The sequence below is a fragment of the Cynocephalus volans genome, chromosome 1 (assembly GCF_027409185.1).
Source record: "Cynocephalus volans isolate mCynVol1 chromosome 1, mCynVol1.pri, whole genome shotgun sequence".
Taxonomy (NCBI): domain Eukaryota; kingdom Metazoa; phylum Chordata; class Mammalia; order Dermoptera; family Cynocephalidae; genus Cynocephalus; species Cynocephalus volans.
Genome location: NC_084460.1, coordinates 39,855,375 through 39,879,317, shown reverse-complemented (window position 1 = coordinate 39,879,317; position 23,943 = coordinate 39,855,375). Strand labels below are relative to the sequence as shown.

Below are 23,943 nucleotides of genomic sequence, written 5' to 3'. Positions count from 1 at the left end.
ATTTCTCCACCCAAAGAGATATTAGCTCCTTAAAGATCCCTCTGGAAAACATGAAGAGGTTGCAGCCATCATTGTTTTTAACCACATATTTCAATTTTAGATGGTGACTACTTGCAATAAAACATTGGCATTGTTTTACTTTTTCTCATCTCTTCTCCCCACACTTCCCATTTTGGATTAGTTATATTATTATTTTTACATTGTTGGGTGAGTCAGTGAAAGATTGCTTCTAGCCATGAGTTACAGAAAGCCTGAGCAGACAGTGGCTTAAATGAACAAGTAGTGAAGAGTTAGGCAGTTGTGATCACTGGTTCAGTGTCTCAAGGATGTCAAAGTTGGGTTCTGTGCAATTCTTCCAGTGTTTTCTTCATGATTGCAAAACAGCTGCTGTAGCTCCAGCCATCACGTCCTTGTTCCACCCAGGAAAAATGAGAAAATGACTATATTGGGAATGGAAAGTTTTTCACAAATTCCCAGGTTATATCTCATTGGCCGTAACTGTGTTATATGCCATCTCTAGCTGCAACAGAGGCTAGGAAAAGTGGATTTTTTTTTTACCTAGGTACATTTGATTGCCCCAATAAAATTTGTATTTCTTAGTAAGGAAGATGGAAAGAATTGCTAATTCTCATAGGCATTTTTCCCATTTTATATTTAAATGTATTTAATATTTACCAGTAATCTTATATACCAAATTTTATTATATCTAAATTCTTTATTTTGATCCACTTCTTGGTTGGCAAAATTTTATTATCACAGGGGAGCTGAAGCTGGGATCTCAGAAAGCACCCACAGTAACCTGCTTTGCACCTCTCTGATTTCTCTACTGCCCTGGAATCAGAATGTAAATGGAAAAAATAAAAGAATCAAGGTGGCCCAATCCTGGCCTCCTTACGCAGGCAGATGCTGTCCCTTTAAAAGACAGAGGAGGCAGAGATGGCTTACTGCTGCCAAAAAGGCTTTTGATTGACAGCCAATGTGCTCCCTGAGGCCTGATATCATCACCAGTGAGCAACAAGGCATCCAACTGGCAGCTGAACAATGAGTTGTTGCTGTGACCAGGATGGCTTGTGCAGCATTCACCCAGCTGGGTTTTAAAATCAGAGGAATTTGTCTTAAGGATGTTGCTTCTAGTCCATCTAAGACTCTTGAGAGCCTCTCACTCACTTTTACCTTCCAAGCAGGGCAGGTGCTGGGCTTCTCTCCTCCATTCTCTGTAGCCTGGAACGATGGCATTCTGCCTACAAGACCAGACTCAGGTGGGCGGCCAGGACTGGAAACCTTGAACTGCTCTGTTTACCTCTAGGGTTCCAGGTCTGGATTACAGCCTGGCTTTCATGGGCTTCCCCCACACCCTGTCCCTTGATGAACTTGGCATTATTTTTTTTCTAATTATAAAGATAATACAGGCTCATTGTGAAAAACAAAATGGTAGAAGGAAAACATGGTTACATAAAGAATAAAATAAAAATTACACTAAGCAACTATCACTGCTAACATTTTTCTGTTCTTTTCCTCCAGGACTTTTTCTATGCATTTATGTATTTTCTAGTGAGACATAACTTACATAAATTTATATAAAGCATACAAATTTTAACTCTACAACTGGATTAATATTTACATATATATGCACCCAGGCAACCTGGACCCAGGTAAAGATATAGAACATTTCCAGCACCCCAGTGGGCTTCCCAATTGACAACCCTTCACCCCTTCAACCTTGATCACCACAGACCAGTCTTTCCTAATTTAGAACTTCATAAAAATAGCATATATGCATTTTTAAAATTAAAATAGGACATAACTGTTTTACATCATCTTTTTTCACTTAATGTATCATGAGTATTTCCCCATGTCATTATTCTTTCAAAACTTATTTTTAAAGACTCTGTGTCTTATCATATGATTCTACACGATTTATTTAATTATTTCTCAATTATTGCACATTTAATGCATTTCTGAATTTTGCTATTTTAAACAGTGCTATGTAGAGCACCTTTTTTACACACAGTTTTCCAGAGGATAGAATAAGAAGATGGTTCAGAGCATGAGTTTTGGAGTTAAAGAGGTCAGAGTTTGAGCCCTAGCCTCTCACTTGCCAGCTTCTTGAACTTCTTGAGCTTCTTCAAGTCTCAGATTCCCTACCTAAAAATGGACCCAACAATACACACCAAGTCGTATTTGCTGCAAGGGCTAAATGAGTTAAGTGTAAAGTGCTTAGCATATCGCTTGGCACAGAGTGAACACTCAGTAAATGTTAAGCTGCTATTATTCATCTTTGTGTTCACTTCTAATTATTTCCTTAGGAAAAATTCCTGGAAGTAGGATTCTGGATCAAAAAGAATGCTTGTTTTTAGGATTTTTTTAATACAGTCTGCCAGATTGCCCTTCACAAAAGCTGTGCCAATTCACAGAACTACCAGCTGTACTTGAAAGTGCCCTTTACCACTTTCTCAACAATGAGTGTCTATAGAAAGAAATAAGGAAAGGAAGGGAGGATGGAAAGAAGGAAAGAAAAAAGGAAACCTTGCCAATGAGACAGGGGAAAAAATCCCTTATTGTTATTTTGCTTTCTAGTGAGGTTGAACATTTTCTTTTTCATATTGGTTGTTTGTTTTTCTTCATTTGGAAATTTGCCTGGTCAGGTCTTTTGTCATTTTTTCTGTTGGGACATGGGCTGGTGTTTCAATAACTGAAATACTGCCTAATTTAAGAAACCTCTTCCATCCTGCATGGGCCACAGTTCCTGTTCCCAAGTTTCCACCTTGGTGGTCAGCCTGATTTCATGGTTCTTCTAGGTTTGAGCTTCTGCATCATTCTTGCCGGGGTTCCTCGCTATCTGACTAGGCCTTTTTCCCCACACTTTGCCAGACTGAGTGTATTAGTCCATTTATGTTGCTTATAACAAAATACCTGAAACTGGGTGATTTATAAAGAAAATGAAATGTACTGCTTTTCGTTTCTGAGGCTGGGAAGCCCAAAGTCCATCTGGTGGTGGCGACAGTGACTCAGGGATCTCACATTGCAAGATTATGGAAGCAGAGAAAGCAAAGAGAGAGAGAGAGAGAGAGAGAGAGACTCTCCTCTTCTCTTAAAACTCTCAGAAACATGCCTCTGACCACCTTTTTAATCCACGCACTACGGTGTGATCCTATAATCTAATCACCTCTTCAAGGCTCCACCTTTTAATAACCATAATAAGATTTCCCACCTTCTTAACAGTCACAGTGGGGGCTAAGTTTCTTATACATAAAACTTGGGGACACAATTCAATCTTCAGTGAGTTTTGGGGGACATAATTCAATCTGCATTTGGATCTGCATTTCTGAGATCTTTGGTGTCATCTCTGGCTGAAGAGGTGATCCAGGAGGCAGGGTCATGAAGGGAAGTATATTAAAAACCTGATTGTCCTGCAACAAATACCACTTCTACCTATTAAATTAGAGATTGAAAAACAGAAAGAAAAGTAATTACCTAGAAATTAAGTTAAGTATATCAGAGAAAACCTATTAAAGGAGATAAAAGAAGACCTGGATAAATAAATACACTATGTCTGTATATGGATAAATAAATACACTATGTCTGTATATGGTAAAAAAAAAAAAAAATTGTAATAGTGTCAACTCATGTAATTCTTACTAAATATTTGGGGGAGAGGAATTAGGTTAAAAAATTATAAAATATTTCTGAAAGAATAAGGTTACATGAGTAGCTAAGACAACTATTCTCAAAAATAAGAGCAAAATCCTACCTGCTATCTCTAAGGAAAAAAATAAATAAATAAGAGCAAAGGTAGGAGATCTCCCTACCACTTATGAAAATATATTATAAAGTCATTTGATTTTTCAACATGTGCTATTAATGCAAGAACATATGGACTAATGGAACGGAAGAGAAGAATCCAGAAACAGACCCATGTGTGGATAATTGGTATGTGATGCAGGTGGCAACAGAAATCAGTAGGCAAATGATGGCTTATTTAATGGTGTTGGAGAAAATGGCTTGCTGTATGGAAAAAAATAAAAGTAGATCCTACCTCACACCATATGAAAATAAACTTCAGATAGTTTAAGAAGCTATAAAAAAATTAAAGGCATCTTTATGATACTGGGTTAGAGAAACATTTCTCAAATAAGATACAGAAAGTCCAAACCATAAAGAAAATGATTGATGGTTTTCTGCTCAGTAAATGACATCACAAAGTAAACAAATGATTAACAGACTGGGAAAAGGTATTTTCACTATATTTTCAACAACAACAATCAAAGGATTAAAATTTAAGCTATATAAGAAACTCAGCAATATATCAGCAAGAAAAAAATCCAGCAACCCAATATGAAAAATAGGCAAACACACCCTCTGAGGAACTCAAATAGTGAATATACATATGAAGAGAAGCTCAACTTATTAGTAATTAGAGAAAAAAAAATTAAAATAACAATGACACACTGATCATCAGACTGGCAAAAAGAAAAAAAAGATAAAATCAAGTGCTGGCTAAGATATAGGGAAATGAGAACCTAATAATGCCTTGTAAATTAGTGTATCCACTCTGAACAGTAATTTCAAAGTATTTAGTGAAGCCAAATATATTTTAATCTACTGTTTTTCAAATTGTGGGCCATGATCCATTAATATGTTGTAAAAGTAGTTTAGTGAGTTGTGATTAACATTTTAAAAAGGAAGTGGAATTAGGTAGAATAAAACATATTGGAATTGTGCTTGCTTCAGCAGCACATATACTAAAATAGGAACAATACAGAGAAATTAGCACAGCTCCTGCACAAATATGACATGCAAATTCGTGAAATGTTCCATATTTTTAAAAAGGAAAACACATCAGAATGCTTTTCTAGTAATAAAGATAAGGATTATTTCATAAAACATTTGTTTTACTTGTGTATGTGGAGATTATGGTGTAAAATGTATTTCTTATTGCCAGTCACAGTCAAAAAAGTTTGAGCAACACTGCCGATGCTACTAACTAGCAATCCCACTTTTGCATGGAAACTCTAGTAAAAATAATATGGATACGAAGATGTTCATCACAGCATTGTTTATAATAGCAAAATGAGGGCAACAAGTTATGTTAGTCTGAAAATGAACGTAAAAAATGAAGAGGGCTGTACAGTTGGCTCAGCTGGTTAGAGCACAGCCTTGTAACACCAAGGTCAAGGGTGTGGTTCCCTGCACCAGCCACCCAAAACAAACAAACAAACAAAAATGAAGACAAAAATTAAACAGTATTTAAAATGAATAAATTAGAGTTATATAAATTAACACAGATCTCAAAAACAGAATTGACTGAAGAAAAGGGGCAACAGAATAAAATAAATAGCATTTACAGAGGGTTTAAACATGGCCCTTCCAAACATATTGCTTGTGGACACACATATATGTAAATAAAGATTTTGAGGTTGGATTTTCTAAGTTCACGCATTTAATACATCAGAGTAGGTGACTGTTGGCGATGGGGAATGGAAGGTGTGAAATTATGGGATTGCTGATGGCAAACAAACAAACAAAAGAATCTCAAAGAAACTACTGTAGCTAGTTTTAGAGAATGAGGTTGGGGAGTGATGTCCTATGCTCCTAGAGAGAGTGAACATTGGTACAACATTGTTAGGGGAAATTTGTCAATATTTATTAAAAGCCTTGAAAACATGCATCCTTTTGACCCAGCAGTAGCACTTCTAGCGAAGTCATCATGAATGTGTTCAGCATCTAATTGCAAGAATATGTCTTTAAACTTTAACATGAGAGCAAAAAACTGGAATAATATACATATCCAACAGTACGGGTTAGTTAAATAATATAGACTATGATTTAGTAAGGTAAAATAATGACATGGAGATATATTTATTGCTGTGGGAAAATGTTTATGACAGAAAGCAAAGTGAAAAAAACCAGAAACCAAAAAAACTCCACAGGCCATGAAACCAGTTGCAGTGTGATACCATTAAAAACGCGTTTATATGATATATGGTTAAAGAAATAAGGAAGAAAACACATCAAGTTTAAAAGTAGCTATCTCTGGGTGGTATGATTAAGGTGATATTCAATTTTTTTCTTTGTGCTTATTTTTAGTTTTTCCCTAACTTTCTTAAAATGTGCAAGAATTATTTTTGTAATAAAATTAATTGATTTTGATTTGCAAACTAGGCAGGCTGTCTAGATGATTTGTCAAATGGAAGGAACTAGGCCAAGAAGAGAGAACCAAGCACAAAACCATCAGGATGGGACTCTAGGAAATGGGCAAGAAGGTCAGAAGCAGGGAGGGTGAAAAACAAGGCGTAGAAAATAGAAGGCCTTGCAGATTTACAGGGACTCAGCAGTTTGGGGCATGGCTGGGAGGGAGCAGTTAAAGGTGCAGAGTCTTGTCTCTGCCTCGAGCCCAGTGGCCAGAGCCCTGTGTCCTGCAAGCAGCTTGCCAGTCTCTGGGCCTCCCATGGCCTGGACTCCAACATCTCCAGGCCTTATATTCCCACCGCTCTCCTGCTCATCAGGCTGGGAGTAAAGATCCCCTAACATATGGATGGATACTGAGTTCTGTCCACCAAGAGGAACCTCGGCCACTGTCTCCTTCAACTGGACGCAGCCAGTATGAATAGGGCAGGGCTCCTTGAGAGTCAGATGTGGGAAGCTGAGCAACAGCCTCAAGTCATCAGGGTCCATAAATGAGCCATGCAAATGGTTAGGACCTAGAGAAGCACTAGACAGAAAAGGTGTATTAGTTGTGAAGTGCTGAGTGTCAAATGACCACGGACTTAATTGCTTAAAAAGATACATGAATTATTTCAGTTTCTGTGGGTCAGGAGTCTGGGCACAGCTTAGCTGGGTCCTCTGCTTCAGGGTCTCTCACAAGGCTGCAATCCATATGTCAGCCAACGTGTCATCTGAAGGCTCGATGAGAGAAGAATCTGCTTCCAAGCTCACATGGTTGTTGGCAACATTCAGATCCTCAAGGGCTTTTGGACTGAGGGGCTTGATTCCCAGGTGGCTGTTGGCCAGAGATTGCCCTTGGGTTTCCCCAACATGGCTACTTCCATCATCAAAGCATGCAAGCTGAGCAGCAACGGAGAGAGTTATGTCAGCAACGTGGAGGTCACCATCCTCTGTGGAACCTAATCGTGGAAGTGACATCCTATCACTTCTGCCATATTTTATTGGTTGGAAGCAAGTCACAGGTTCTACCCATGCTTGAGGGGAGGGGATTACACAAGGGTATGAACACCAGCAGGCCAGGATCATCTTAGAGAGGGTCTACCACGGAGACAACCTAGAGAAGGGCGAGCTGAAGCCAGATGGTCTTAGGCTACAGCGTGGGCTGTGGTAGGATGACCAACTGTCCTGGTGTGTCTGGTCCCGATTATAGCACTGCAAGTTCATCCTGGGAAACCAGAACAGTTGGTCATGCTACCTAGTGGGATGCAAGATGATTCTAGGTAGTATAACACTAAATAGCATCACAGAGAAAGTCTCCATTTGGTGCTAGTATGTCTTATCACTTCTCTAAAACTGTCAATCAGACTCAAGTTTTCTGTAAGCCACAGTATCTCTCTATAACCTAATAATGTTTCAGTTTTGTTGTATTTATTTATTTGGTTATCTTCTATTTGTGGCAAGTGATATTGGTTCTTCATTTATTGTAGTGATATATAAAATTTTCATCTCAAATGTATCTAAACAAAAAGTAAGCCAATTTAAGGAGTGATACTACTTATGGCATAGGAATATTGTGCAAATCCACAAGGACTCTACTGTCTTCCCACTCCTCCCCTCATTACCTTTCCGACTCCATGTATTACCACCTCCGCTTCATTCATCTATACCCACTGCACTGGCCTCCGTTCCATTTCCCCAACACACCGGGTGTGCTCCAACCTCAGGGCCTTTGTACATGCTGTTCCCTCTGCCTGTAACACTCTTTCTCCAGATATATGCATGAGTCATTCCTTTCAGGTCTTTTTACTCCAGTGTCACCTTCTCATGATGCCTTCCCAGACCATCTGTATAACATTATAAAGCCCTCTCTAGACACTACCATTTCTCTTCCTTTTCTGCTTTATATACCCTTTCCAATAGCACTTACGTGTAAAACACTATGGTTTTTTTACTTATTTATCTTCTTTATTGTCTGTTTCTCTCCCAGTAGAACATTAGTTCCATGAGGACAGAAATTTTTGTCTGTTTGAGCATTGTCTTCTGCACTCCCTAGGACCTAGAACAGTGTCTGGCTCAAAGGAGGTGCTCCATAAATATTTACTATCCAAGTGTGACTGAATCAGCCTGGTTTAGAGACACAAGGCTGGGGAGATGCTACAATTACCTCACTCTCCCTCCACCTGTTTTCCCGTGGAGAAACATTCCTTGCTACTGCCTGATTCTTTCCTCCCTGAATCAGAAACAAATGCACCTGCCATTAAAATCTATACTTGGGGGTGACTTGGAGAAGCTCTGGCTGAGTCTGAGGTTATTTAGTTTTAAGAAACAAAACAAGGAGGGAGTTTTATTGAAGGGATGCAGGAGAATGTCAAAGAGGTCACTGGCAGGAAATATAGTCAGGTGGGTGTTTCTGTTAGGATGCTTTGGTAACAAAAACATAAAACAAAAAGCCCAAAGCACAATGTATTAAACAATAATGAAATGCGTAGACTAACAATTACACTAAGCCACTAAGTAGGGCAGATCCAAGTTTGGTTAATTCAGTGGCTCAATGACATCATTAAGGATTTGGGATCTTTCTTTACCTGCTCTGCCATCCAGTATTTCAGCTCTGTCCTCATTTAGCTTCTCTCTTTGTTGCAATGAATGTTTGCCCAGCAATGGAAAAGGTAATATTTCCCACTACGTGTCTACTTTTCAAGATGAGGGAAACTTTCCTAGCAATTCATTGTCCCTGCAAACTTCACTCACATTGCTGTGGTCAAAATTGAGTCATATTCGTAAACCAAACACCAGCAAGAGGAATGGCTATGTAGCAGAGGGGACTCATTCAAATAAAAACAGGCAAGGTGTGCTGGCCGGTTAGCTCAATTGGTTAGAGCATGGTGCTGACAACACTAAGGTCCAGGGTTCAATCCCTGTACCAGCCAGCCACAAAAAGCCAAAAACAAACAAACAAAACAGAGCAACGGCAGGAAGGTGGATTTGGGTAAGCGACCCACTACACGTGTTTCAGACGACCTCATGAAATAATAGGATTGGGAACTGAAATCTCAGGCACCAAGGTGGCCCTCTCTCTGTTTTCATAGCTGCATTTTCTCTGTCATTTCTATGGAGTTTTTCTTTACTCTCCTGCTTCTCTGGGAAGTCTGGCTTTCTTTGTCACATGGCCCAAAGCCCAGACAAGGCTCCTTTAGCCCCAACTTAATTTCTCCTCCCAGTTCAAGTGCACAGTAGTGAATGGAGTCGCCAGGGTAGGCTAACTGCTGTAAAAAATCAACTCTGAAATCACAGTGACTTAAGACAATAAAATTTTATTTCTTGCTTATATCAGCCTAATTTGGGTCTGTGTGTGTGTGTGTGTGTGTGTGTGTGTGTGTGTGTGTGTGTTTGCTGCTCTGTGTAGTCATCAGCCATCCAGTCAACTTCTGTTTTGTGGCTCTGTCCTCCTGTAGGTCTTGGAGCCTTCTCCAGGGTTTTAAGGGCCATGCCTGGAAGTGGCTGTATCATCACATCCTCCCACATTCCAGTATCCAGACCTCAGTCACATGGGCCCCTTCTAATTGCAGTCTAGCAGTGCTTATAAGAGAGTTACGGAAATCCTATGAACTCTATGATCTCTGAGAATCTCTGCCTCAATTAGTTATTCTATTTTATAAAGACAGCAACGAAAGGCAAGAGAAGAAAAAAGAAGTGTTGGGGAGATCACAGGTTGGGGGAGGATGTGTTTTTTAATTTTGCCATGAAATATTATATACTGGTGGAGGTTATAGCATTTTAGGAGAGCAATTTTAGTAAATGTCAATATGTAAAATGCACACAGCCTTTGGTCTTACTTTGCCACTTCTAGAAATAAATTCTAAGGAATTAATAGGCCAACTGTGCGATGAGATATATACGTGGATGTTCTTCACAGAGTTGTTTGTAATATTCTAAACTAGATACCACCCAACTGTCATCAACAAAGGAATTATTAAATTATTGGAACTTAGAGACATCCCATTACGGACTACTCTGCATATTTATTGATGCTATAATGAATAATTTATAAAAAGTGATGAAACCTGATCCTGTCAATTTAAAAGTGAGTGAATTTTTCTGCATGATGAAAGATCTGGAAAGAAGTACATCTAAATGTTAGTCATCTAAGTCCATAAATATATCCATGCAGTCCCCTGATTGATGACAAAGGGGTCATAATGGGGAAAGAATGGCTTTTTCAATAAATGGTTTTACATCAATTAGATATTTATGTTGACAAAAAAGAAACCTTGACTCCTTTCCTCAAACAGTACTCTAAACAATTTAAGACATATCATAGATGTTAGTATGAAAACTAAATGTGAAATCACAAAGAGAAATCACTACAACATCCACCAGAATAACTAAAACTTAAAAAGATTAACAATACAAAATGTTGGTGAGGATATGGAGCAACTGGAATTCCTCATATATTGCTGATAGGAGTAAAATCAGTATTACTACTTCTAAAACTGCTTAGAAGTACCCTCTAAAGATAAGTATATAATTACATTATAATTAGCAATTTGATATGTAGGTATATATCAAAGAGAGATGAGTGCATATATTCCCACAAAACAACAACAGCAAAACATGTATGAAAATGTTCATAGTAGTTTTTATTTATAATAACCATAAAGTGTCCATAGTATCCATCAAATAACAGAATGGGTAAATAAATTATGATATATTCATATAATTGAATAAATACCATACAGAAGTGGAAAAGAATGAATTAGAATTATATGCAATGATATGGATGAATTTCACACACATAAAGATGAGATAGAGAAACTAGAAACAAAATTAAATAGTAAATGATTTTATTAACATGAACTTCAAGAACATGTAAAACAAATCTATAATGATAGAGGCCAGACTAGTTGACCTCTGGGGGCAAGAGTGTTGATTGAGAAGGTAGCTTCTGTGGTGCAGCAAATATTGTATATCCTGATCCGGGTGATCTCCACAGGTGTATTTATAACATAGTCATTTCAGAGGAGTTGTTTGATTTTGATTGATGCTGTAAATGGAATTTTGTCCCCCTGAAATTCATATGTTGATGCACTAACCCCCAATGTGACTATATTTGGAGATAGGGCTTTTAGGAAGTAATTAAGAATAAATGAGTTCATAAGGGTGGAGTCCTAATCCAATAGGATTGGTAACTACATAAAAAAGAGGAAGAAAGAGACAGAGAAATATCTCTTTCTGTGAGCACCCACTGAGGAAAGGCTATGTGAGCACGTGAGAAGGCGGCCATCTGCAAGCCAAGAAGAGAGGCTTCACCAGGAGCTAAATTGGCCAGCAACTTGATCTTGTACTACCCAGACTCCAGAACTGTGAGGAAAAAAAAATTATGTTGTTTAAGACACCCAATCTTTGGCAGCCTGAGTGGATTAATATACTCTGTACTGCTTGATTTTTTTTTTTTTACAGCAAGTATATTACATTTTTGCATTCATTTTTAAAAATTACTTCTAAGTTGGAAACTCATCTCCACCCTAATTCTCCTATAGACTACTTCCCCTTGATTGGGCTGGGAGATCTCTCTACCACACTTTGGAGCAAAGCATCTAGGACCTCAAGGGCTGGCTGCTGTTCTTTGCTTTGGGGTAGATCTCCAGTCCCCAAAGTCTCCTGGCAACCTCCCCTGCCCTTCAGCCCCAGTGAATGGGCTTTGATAAAATATAAATGGAAAAACAATATTAAAAAAATCAATGAAATCAAAAGCTGATTCTTTGAAAAGATCAATAACCAACAAGCAAAAAGAGAGAGAGAGAGAGAAACCACAAATTATCAACATCAGGAATGAAAAAGGGGACAGCATTAAAGATCCTACAGACATTAAAAAGATAGTAAGGGAATATTTTGAACAATTTTATGCCAACAAACTCAACAACTTAGATAAAATGGACAAATTCCTGAAAAGACATGAATTACCAAAACAGACACAAAAAGAAACAGAAAATCTAAATAGTCCTAAATCTACTAAGTACATTTAATTCATAATTTAGCCTTTCTCAGAAAGAAAACAACAGATCTAGATGAAAATGCTGCTGAATTCTATTAAACATTTAAGAAATAATATCAGTCCTACACAAACTCCTTCCAAAAGTAGGGGAGGAGGTAACACTTTCCAACTCATTCTGTGAAGCCAAGATTACTCTGACCCCAAGTGAGTAGACTGTCACTCCTGCTATTTCTCCCGTACTTCTTTAATCAACAATCATTGTTTCAAAGGTGAAGTGATATCACAGATAGGTAAGCACTTTGAAAACTGTCACCTCTTCCCCAGGGTGATGGAGATGCAAAGGATTACTCAAAGCCCATTTCTTCTGAGCAGTGAGAAGCCCCAAAGTGACTGTCTTTCTGCAACTCTCCTGTTAGAAGAGAAAGCTGAATGTGACAGCCCTGATTCAAAGTTAGCTTCTCCCTTTTATTGTAAAGACAAGGAAGTTTCACAAGAAAATTCAGTTGATTTGATCATTACAAAGAACACAAGGACATGGGCAGAGTTATGGCTAAGTATACTTTTAACAATGGAAACTAGTAACATCAGTGAAATAAAGTGACATTCCATAATGCAGTTTGTAAAAGGTTAAGTCAATCCACCAACAAAAGTTTGTTCTTAGCAAACACTTTCTTTTCCTACAGCAATTTCTTCAGTATATTTACACAACAATTGAGCAACTTTCTCAACATATCAATCAGTAGGGTAACCTGCACCAAAGACATCTGCCCTTTGAGCCAGCAATTTTGCTGTGTTACAATTCTTTATCTACAGCAGAGACTTTAGCCTGGGGAAAGTTTCCTGTCTTTTGCAAGCTTAACATTTCTATGTGTAATTTTTAAAAGTTGGGCCACACCTGAAATTACAGGGTCCTGGAAGCTAGGCCCTGTGAAATACATTTGCTTTATAAATGTTACCCCCCACAGAAAACTGCCTCTGTTATACAGATAAGGAAACTGAGGTCCAAGGGTACACAAAAGCCAGGGTTAGAGAAGGTACATGGCACAGCAAGGAGAGAGAGCCCACTCATTTGGTATCAGTTTGGGATGGGTCTGTGGGGTGGAGATAGAGAAGGTGGGGGAGTATCCAGTTTCTTCTTTTGGGGACAATCCCACATGGTGGCTAAATCAGAGCCTACACAGGTAGCATAATTACGTGGCACTGAAAATTCTCTTTATGCACTCCTTCCCTAAATCTTAAGGGCTTGTCACAGTACCTGGAGGGAAGGTATCACTCCTGGAAAAGATATTGCAAATAAAACCCAGATGAATTCCAAGAGGCCCCTATCTAAAAATCCTTCCCATGCACTAAACTTTCCTGACCATCCCAGATGCTCAGTCTTTACTAATTATAATACTCATGGGTGATTTGGATGGGGTCACACATTAACCTTTGCCTCCACATGAGTTCAGTAGCAAGGATAAGGTTTTATGCTGATTGATTCCTGGATCACAGCACATGATCCTCCTGGGCTAAGAGAGCTGTTGGGTGCAGAGTGGGAGGCAGAGTGAGAAAGGTCTTTAATCAGGCCTACTTCTGAGTAGGACAGGCCAAGTGACACTCTGGTTGATGATGATAATGGCTCTTATCTATTGAGCTACTACTATGTGCCACGTACAGTTCTAATGCTTTACATACTCTATCTTCCAACTACCCTATGAGATACTGTTTTACAGGTGAGCAAACTAAAGCTCAGAGAGATGAAGTGACTTGCCCAGTGTTATACAGCTAGTGACTTTTAGAGCTAAGATTTGGACCCATGACTACCTAACTCAAGGGAGTCAGTTACAGAAGTGGAAAGAGCACCCAAACCAAATTAGACTCGATAAGATGTTACGGCTGGGAGACAATCATCCTATCCCCCTTTTTACATGTGGGGAAGCTGAGGCCCAGAAAGAGAGAATGGCTTCCACAAGGTCACAACCACAAACTTGTGGCAGAGCAGATCTTAATCCTGCTCTAGGCTTCCAGACCCCAGCTCTCTCCTTCTTTTGGTCTGAGTGCTGTCAAGGGACAGGTGGGATGTCAGTGTTGCCTGATTGGGGGTGAGGTGAGCAGGTGGGGACAATGCAGTAGGAAAAGGTTCTGATCTTGCAATGAAGGGTCCACTTTCTCTACCCAGCCGGGGCCTTCCTTGGCTCAGGAGAGGAAGTGATGGCTTGGGAAATGCCAGGTGGTTATTTTGGGCAGCCTAGCCTACTTCTCCACTCCCAGGAGATCGGCAGTGAAGCATGCTCCCACCCTGAGGGTGGTCCCAAGGGTATCTGCTTCACCTGCTTTCAGTCTGTCACCAACTCGTTATGATTCTGAGCCTAATCCATGTTACCGAAGTCATAGGTAACAGGAAGCTAGCATGTTACCTTGGCCCAAGTAACACAATTACTCCTTAGTTATTTACTTATCGTTGATTCCGACTCCTTTTTTAGGTGAAAAATGTACTTAAAATTATTTTACTCAAAGCAATGCATGCTCATGGAAAATAAATAAATAAATCACGTCATAGAGAAGAGCATAAAGCAAAAGACACTGACTTCCACCCAAAAGTTTTCAGTTTCACTTCCCTAAGGAAATCACCATTAATAGCTTCCTATGTAACACTCCTGAAATTTGTGTGCCTATTCAAAGATATATATCTAAATACGTACATCTATATCTTTTTTGGGACACAAATGGGATCATACTATACTTGCTATTCAAACACTGCTTTTTTATTTTGTTATATATCTAGGATATCAGTGCATAGAGATCTATCTTGTTCTTTTTAATGACTGTAGAATTCTCCTATGGATGTACTGTGGGCACTTAGCTTGCTTTCTGTCTCTTGCTATTATAAACAATACTACAAAAATATTCTTGTATATATTACCTTCATGCAAATGTGCAAGTATATATGTAGAGTATAGAATAAATTATTAGAAGAAAAATTGCTGTGTTAAATGTTGAATTGCTAAGTTAAATGGTGAATTGCTGGGGGAGGGAGGGGTAGGGAGAATTTGGTAAAAGGCCACAAAAAATGTTTACATCGTGTAATGATAAAATTAAAAAATTAAATTGAAATTTTAAAAAATGATGAATTGCTAAATTAAACCGTTTGTGGATTTAAATATTTTGATATATACTACCAAATTAATCTCCCAAGTTTCCATCAATTAATATATACTCCCACCAACAATGTGTGACTGTGTCTATTTCCCCACTCTCTCTCCCATACAGTTTGTTTTCAAGCAATTTCTTTTTTGTTAGACCAATGGGTAGAAAATGATGGCTCACTTTTGTTTTAATTGGTCTTCCCTTAATTGTGAGAAACACTGAATAACTTTTTGCTATTTATATGTCATTTGTATTTCTTTTTCTGTGAATTATCTGTTAATGTCCTTTGTCCATTTCCTATCGGAGCAATGGCTTTTTTATACTGTTTTGAAAGAACTCTTTATATAAAGAATTCATCTTTTTTTTAGCTTTTTAAAAAACTTACTGTAGTTTCATAATGTTTTACTGCCTGACAGGGCTCATAATCTCTCATTATTCTTCCCTACTTTACCCAACCCCATATTTTTCCTGACAACTTTTACATGTTTGTTTTTCCTTATGAACTATAAAATTAGCTTGTCTAGTTCCAAAGTTTCTTTTCCAAAATTTTCCATTATTTCTAAAACTCATTCCCATCCGTTATCCCATTTAGCCTTGAAACCACTGAATGAGGTCCGTGGACTTATTTTCCAAATGAGGAAACTGAGCTCCAAATGAGATGTGGCTTGGCATTGTCTAAGTTCACACAGGCGGTTCCTGATGGCCGGAGTCCACCCCTACCTTGAGGCCCCTGCCTCTTCCTCCACTCTGTGAGTATATGTGCATGCGAGTGTGTGTGTTTGAGCATGTGAGTGTGTGTGCATATGTATGTGAGAGTGTGTTGGTTGAGGGTGACCTGAGAAGAGACCAGTCCTTGCCACGGGGCTACTACAGCCTTGCTTTGGGGCAGCCAGAACCAGGTCTGCAGTGAAGCCTGACTTCACTCCCTCTGTCTCCCTGTCTCCAACTGTGTCATTCCCTCTCTCTTGTTTCCACCTCCACTTCTTTTGTTGTCTCTTTGTGTCTCCCTGTTATGGTGTCCTATGTCTCTTTTGTAGTCTCTGTCTCTTTTTCTGTCTCTGTCTGTCTCTTGTTCAAAGTGGTGATTATTTACTGGCGAAGAAATCATCCCTCTTAACCTGTTCTTTTTTTCTTTTTTCTTTTTCTTTTTGTTTAAAAAATATAGCTCAGGTGGTTAGAGTGTGGTGTTATAACACCAAGGTTAAGGATTCGGATCCCTGAACTGGCCAGCCACCAAAAATAATTAAAAAATAAAATTAGTAATAAGGTCCCTCACCAAATGGTGAGATATTACTGGTAGGGTAAGGGTATTCTACCCATTCTATGGGTTCAGAGAGGGCACAGGCTTTATCCGAGGCTTCCCAAGAAGGTGGTGAGGCAGGCACTCAATAACCTCACCAGCTTCTAGCTCAGGAGTGTCCCTTAGTAAAGCGTTGATGAGAATTTGCTGAAATATACTGATCACAATGACATGATAATAATAGTTAATGCAGTGAGCATTTACTATGTGCTGCGAAATGTTAAGTGTTTTATCTGCACGATCTCACTTTAATCCCCGTCCCACACCCCCAGCCTTATCAGGTAGTTTCCTTACCCATCGCCATTTTAAAGATGAGAAAGCTGAGACGCTAAGAAATTTAGTAATTTGCCTAAGAGAGATAAACTACATAGTAACTAAATGTCAGTGCAATTGAGATAGATAGGATGGATGGATAGATGGCAAAATAAATTAGTGGTTAGGTAAGTAGCTACGGGACTTGGAGTTCATGAAAGATCTTAATACCTCTATCTGCATCAGCTTTAAGTCATATATTAGCCACCTGAAGGCAGAGATTACTCCATGAAAATACAAGAGTCCCCTCTCAAGCTACCAGTCATGAATATGGACAAGTTCACACCCAGCAACATTCACACACAGTCAAGAATGTATTCATACTGAGCAGGATGCAAAGAGAGGCAGATATACACACACAGAGACAAGAACAGAAATCTTACACTCTACCCAAATATGGTCAACACAACTCAGTTACACACATACAAACACATGCACTCGGATACACTTAGAGACAAGGCAGACACAGAGGACACATCATTGATACAAGACACAACTACATAACCACTCAAGCAGATGCAGAACCACACAAAGATCAGGACACATGGATCATGTGCTCACAAAGACAGGATAAGCACTCTCTTCTGTGTGTCTCTCTCTTACTCAACACACTCACACACACACACACACATACAAGTACATAAAAAGACCAGGATGCATGTTACATTTAAAGCCAGACTGGACACACTTAACACTAGGACACACATCTTTCAAGGATACGCTCAGAGACAAGGTCATTGCCACTCAGACAAGGACATAGATATGCAGAAATGCCCTCCCATCCAGAGACATGCACACATAAGTAGAGATGTAACACACACACACACACACACACACACACACACACACACACACACACACACACACACGTCTACCCCAGCAGGCAGAACACAAAGATCAGTCCTCTCTCTGACAAAGAAGCAACAGGATCCCCTATAGGTTTAGCTACATTCCAGCCACTTCTCACCTTCTGTAGGTGAAAGCCACTCACCTGGGTCTTGCTAAATATGCAGAATTTAAGGGTCGCCTCCCTCAGGGCTTCAGCTTAGAGGAGGGTGCATGGAGAGGAGGGATTCCATCCACATGTGCTGTTTCCTCTTGGTGCTCAGAAGCTTGACAGTGCCTTTTTCCTCCTTTTCCTTCCTTACACTCACCCTGTCCAGTCTGTCACCTAATCCTGTTCAAGTGATCTCTGCAGCTTTCTCAGGCTCAGCTCTCCCCTTGGCCTCGAACTTTGTTACTTCTCACCCAAGTCTCGACCACAGTCTTCCACCTGGCCTTGGGACCTGCGGTCCCTTACCCTCCTCCACATCACCTTTCACAGGGACATTCTTTCTCAGCCATCTTCCTCTGCTGAGGAAGCAGAGAAACAATCAACGGCTTTCTTGTTCAAATCATGACTTCTGTGAGGAGAAGGGGTCAGGTAACCGTCTGAATTCACTCAAATCCATGCCCCTCAGAGCAGCCCCAAGATTATTTTTAAATGCAAATATGAGGGCAATGACTTTATTTTATTTACTGATAAACAGGGCCAAGAACAGTGCCAGGCATGTAGTAGGTGCTATATTCAGCTTAAACATCACTTCCCCATTGATCCCCTCAGGATGGATTAGATTTCTCAGCCACACACCCACCCACCCACTCGCGGGTGCACACGCTACACAGGTACTATGAAGCAGACAGACAGCTGTCTTTGATGGCACTTACCAGAGTTGTAATTAAAATTATTATTACAATTAAACTATTAAATAATATTGTACTTAAATAATTATTGGCATACTTATTTGTTTAATGTTGCCAAACTGTAAACTCCATGAAGGCAGAGCCCAGGTCTGTTGTATTTATCGCTGTATTCCTACAGCCGGATGCAATGGCTAGCACACAGTGGGCACCTGGAAGTTTGATTCAATGAATGCATCTATGAAGTACCTACTATATGTCAGGCACTCTCTATACATCTAATCTTCACTGAGACTTTGCAAAATGAGTGTTAATTATCTTCATTTTTTGATGAGAACCCTGAAGGGATTTACCCAAGGTCACACAGCTAAAATAAGGACAGGCATTTAATCCAAACTTGGCGCAATATTTCAACTTCACTCCGCTGAGCTGTCTGGCCCTTGGCATCCTCTACCTCACTGGGCTGTGAAGCCCAAACTGGAAGTTCAGCTCTCGTTTCCCTTCCCTTCCTTCTTCTGGGTGCATATCCACTACCTCCCCTATCCATAATCTCAAGCATCCTCCCACTGTCAAACTTGTTCTTAGAACACATCATTTGTACTCAGGTGCAAGTGGCTGGCCTTGCAATGGGGAAACATCACACATTTACAAAGGATCAAGGACTTACAGACTCAAACTCTATTGGTGAAATTTTAGCCATGAGCTAAGCAAGAAAGGAGAAATAACACCAGGACGTCCCCCACCTAGATTGTTGGTCAGAGTCAGACTGCTTCCTTGGCTGCCTTTCCTCCTCTACACCGCAGCCTCATCCGCACTGACCCCAGGGACCCCCTGTCACTCTTGGCAAGTAAGCACACACCTGGAGCACAGTAGGAAGAGCATTGGCCCAGGTCAGGAGGCCTCTGACTTGCCAACAGCTCTGTCCCAATGTGCTATGTGGCTTTAGGCAATCCCTCACACTTTGGGGGCCTCAGTTTCCCTCTCTCCCAGATGTGGGGTTGGATGATCTTTGTTTCCTTCCAGCTCTGATGTCCAGCTCTGACAGATGAGGCTGTCCTGTCCTATATATGTACTCCCCCACCACATGCACACATATATGGGATGTGTCAGATGATAATAAGGGCTGCAGAGAAAAATAAAGCAAGGTATGGAGGGTTTGGCATTTCAGGGAGGGGTATTTGCGACTTTACAAAAGGGGGTGAGGGAAGACTTCACCAAGAAAGTGACATTTGAGCAGACATCTGTGAGATGAGCCATACAGCTCTCTAAAAGGGCAGAGGAAACAGCACGTTCAGTGGGTCTGAGCCACAGAGGAGTGCTGGAGATGACAGAGCGTGGCAGAGCCAAAGAAGTTAGGACCTTGTAGGACTTGGACTTTGACCATAAGTTGGATGGGAGCCATAGGAGAGTTTGGGGCAGAGAAGTGGTCATTTTCTGGATACATTTTGGGTGTAGAATCAGTAGGAATTGCTGCTGGACTAAATGTGGTATGCAAGACAAAGAGAGGAGTCAAGGGTGATGCCAAGATTTATGGTCTGAACAACTGGAAAAAATGGAACTACCATTTACCAAGATGGGGTCGACTGTGCAGAAACAGGTATAACCATTGCCCAGTGTGCTTTCAAGGTTTAGGTCTGGTTCTTGGAAAGGGGCAGGACTCAGGAGCACCTACCTTGTGCCAGGCACCGTGCTAAGTGTTTTACATATTGTGGTGGGCAGAATTGTCAGAATGACCCCAGTGACCCTTACCCTTGTATACTACCCTCCTGTTTGAGTGTGGGCGGAACCTGGGACGATGATAAGATATCACTGCCGTGATCATGTTAAATTATATGTCTAAGGGAGATTATCCAGATGGACCTAATCTTATCACAAGAGCCCTTTAAAAGTGGCGAGGAGGGTTTAACATCCTGATGCTGGCCTTAAAGATGGAGAGGCCATGTGCAAGGGCCAGAGAGCCACTGAGATCAACTCCTGGTCAACAGCCAGCAAAGAACAGGGACCTCAGTCCTACAACCATGAGGAACTCCTGCAACAACCTGAATAATCTTGGAAGCAGATTCTTCTCCAAAGCCTGCAGATAAGAGCCCAGTCTTGCCAGTGTTTTATGAGGCCCTAAGCAGAGGGCCCATCTGAGGCTGCCCAGACTTCTGACCTACAGAATTATAAACCAATAAATGGGTGTTTTTCAGCCACTTAGTTTGTTACGCAGCAATAGAAAACTAATACCAATGTTACCTTTGTTAATCCTCACAACTATCCTAGATGGAGGGTTCCTGTCCCTATTGCACAGATGAGGAAATAGACCAGTGAGGTACAGGGTTTTGCCCTGGGCCACCCAGAAAGATAGTGCCACAGATGGGATTGAAACTTGGCTGTCTCTTTCTGAGACCTGAACTCTTTCCATCTCACCAGGATGCTTCACGAAGAGGGTGTGGGAACAGCTGGGAGGGTTAGAAATCTGGAACCCAACTGGGTTATTGGGGATCCTGAGGTCAAGACCAGGGAATGGAGTGCGGGCTTCTGATTGGGCTTGTCTCTGTTTATCCTAGGGGCTCTGAGTGTCTGAGCCTGTGTGTGAGTCTGAGGACTGTGGGTCACTTGGGATGTCTATGTGGGAGAGTCTGTGTGAGTGTGAGCCTGCCAGAGTGTGTTTCAGTGTCTGTGAGTCTGACCAGGTCTGTCAGAGTGTTTGATGCTCGGTGCTCAGATGGTCAAAGGGGACACCGAGTGTGTCTATGTGCGAGTCTGGGATCGCGTGTCCATCTGAATGTATGAATTCTAGAGTGTCTGTAAGTGTAGGTGCATGAGTGTGTGTGCCCGTCTGAACTTCTGTGAGTTTTTGTGTGACCTGAGGGTCTCCCTGTGTGGGAGGCTGGGTGAGAAGGGTGTCCTGCCTGTCACTCTGAGCTTATCTGCTGGTCTCTGTGTGCAAGTCTGAGGGTGTCTGTTGTCGGTGTGGGTCTCTGTGCGAGTCTGTATGTGTCCGTGGATCTGTTTGTCCAAATGTCTATGAATGAGCGAGTGTGTGGGTATATGTGTCCAGTTGTCTGTGCATGAGTCTGAAGGTGCTTGCAGTGCATCTTGCAGTGTGAACATGGAAGTGTGGGTCCCTGTTTGAGCTTCTTTGTGGGCGCCTGTGTGAATCTGAGGTTCGCCGGAGGCCGAGTGCGGGGGCCTGTGCCGGCCGCTCTGTGTCCCTTCTGAGCTTGTCTGTGTCTCTGGGTGAGGCCTGTCTGGGTCGGTGACTGGACACCTATTATGTGGGGCGAGTCTGAGGTTTGGGGCGGGGGGCGGGGAGGATACGGCCACAGGACCGGGGCGCAAGCAGCCTCGCCCGGCGCCTCCCTCCCGGCGCGCGCACCTGCCCGGGCTGGTGGCGGCGGGCAGGGCACACGGCCCGCGCCCTCCGGGCTCCCACGCCCCGCCCGCGGCGCCCCCTCCCCCGGGCGGCGCCGATTGGCTGCGGCGCGCCGCTCCGAGCCCGCCCCGCGCGGCCGGAGGGGGGCGCCGCGGGCCAGAGCGCGCTGCGCCGCTGTCGCCGCCGCCACCGCTGCCGCCTCCGCCGCCGCCGCCGCCGCCACCGCCGGGAGCACAGCGCGCCTCGGGCACCGCGCGCCGCCAGCTCCTGGCCCGCCCGCCGGCCCTGCTGCGCCCGCCAGCCCCGCCGCGGAGCCCCGGTCCGACCCCGGGCCGCCGCCACCACGCCGCGCGCCGTACTCCGCGTCAAGAATGGGGCGGCCAAGCTGCCCAAGCCGCCCGCCGCCGCCGCCGCCGCGGCCGAGGCGGGCGCCGGCGCGGGCATGGAGCGCTCGCAGAGCCGCCTCAGCCTGTCCGCCTCCTTCGAGGCGCTTGCCATCTACTTCCCGTGCATGAACTCCTTCGACGACGAGGACGCGGGTAAGCGCGCGGCCCGCCCCCAGACCCCCGGGGACTCTCCCGGGATCCAGACCCGGAGGCCCCCTCCCCGCCCCGGTACGCTCTTAGAGGTGGCCGCTATCTCCTCCCCACCCCCAACCCCACTCGGGGAGGCGCCCCCAGCGTCTCCTTCCCCACCCACGGGACCCCAGGGTCTTCAGGGTGCTCTCTCTTCTAGCCTTCTCCCGCAGGGACCCCTAGGTCCTCCGCCCTCAAGCCTTTCCCGCAGGTGGGCCCTTCGGGTCGCTTGACCCAGCTCTCTCCACTCACCTGCGCCTACTGGATGCTCCCTGCCTTCTCCCTGCTTGTGATCTGCCACCCTCCCTGAGTCTCCGGTATGTGCCCACTCTCTTCAGACCCCAGGGCTTTGGCCGCCTCACCTCTGGGGCTCCGACGCGCCTCCCGCCATTGGAGGTGGTGCGCAGACCTCACCTCTCCATCTTTGTCTTGGCTGCGTCCAGAGGCTAGACCACCACCCGGCGCCCAAGGCCTTGAGCGCCCCCATTTTTCTCTCCTCCGCTTCCCCCACAGGCTGGGGCTCTGGACTCCTGGTTCTTATCGTACTAGGGTGGGCCGCGGAGAACTGGGCAGGTGACGGCCTTTCCTCCCTGCTCTTTCCGGAGGGAAGTGTAGGGCAGCGCCAACTCTACACTTGCGTGCCCTCCGGTGTGTGCCCCCGACCTCAGGTACACTTGACCCTGGAGTAGCCCTGCTGGGTGGGCTGAACCCGGCTACCCTCCAGCGGCTCGAACCTCCTGCTCCCAGGCCTGCGTGCAATCTCAGCCAGAGCCAGAGCCGAGGAGTGGGGAGATGTAGGGAAACCAGCTCTTTAGCGCTCTGGGACCAGGCAGAGGGAACATGAGAGCCCCAAATCTGGTTCTGGGGTGAGGAAGTGAATCCACCAACAGGTGGGGTAGCAAGATAGCTTGAATGAGAATTCCCCAAAGAGTGCCAGATTAGAAGTCAGAATCAGGTTCCAGTCTCCATTCTGTCTTATTAGCTGTGACCTTGGGCAAGTCATGCCACCCCCTGCCTCGATTTCCTCATCTGAGAAGTGGAGATGACAGTGACTCAGACACAGGCTGTATATAGTGGGAGGGTGGAGTTGAGTGTTTTGCGAGCTGAAAATCTGAAAATTTGATGAGGGAACAAAACGGAGAGGAGTGTATGTGCTGGCCAGTGAATGAAGGGGGAGGTGAGGTAGACCCTGATAGATCTGTCCTGCTGCTGGACAGGGGGGTGGGCTGAGATGGTTACCACAGAGCCTTTTACAGAATCACCATTGTACAGAAAAAATAACGGAGCCTCAGAGGCTTAAATTCCCTCTCAATGTAGCTGAGAGAGGTTGTGTTATTATTATTCTGGACAAGGCAAGGTGAACTGGGATGGGGGCTCCCTAACACCGTGACCTCCACTGGATCAAAATCAGGCTAACTGGGGGAGG

General features: G+C 42.9%; 1 protein-coding gene and 1 non-coding gene across 4 annotated transcripts in view; both read left to right on the top strand.

The window, feature by feature from the left end:
• Positions 1-4,718: 4,718 nt before the first annotated feature.
• LOC134365230 (U6 spliceosomal RNA) lies at positions 4,719-4,824 on the top strand. Its single transcript, XR_010021968.1, has one exon. It is a non-coding gene; the product is annotated as a U6 spliceosomal RNA (small nuclear RNA).
• A 17,560-nt stretch (positions 4,825-22,384) lies between these two features.
• The window catches only part of RIMS4 (regulating synaptic membrane exocytosis 4), a 63,518-nt gene continuing 61,959 nt past the window's right edge, over positions 22,385-23,943 (top strand). For all 3 annotated transcript variants that reach the window (XM_063098197.1, XM_063098191.1, XM_063098188.1), the window contains exon 1: positions 22,385-22,481. In XM_063098197.1, coding sequence (XP_062954267.1) covers positions 22,385-22,481 — 97 coding nt within the window. The remainder of the gene's footprint in view (positions 22,482-23,943) is intronic.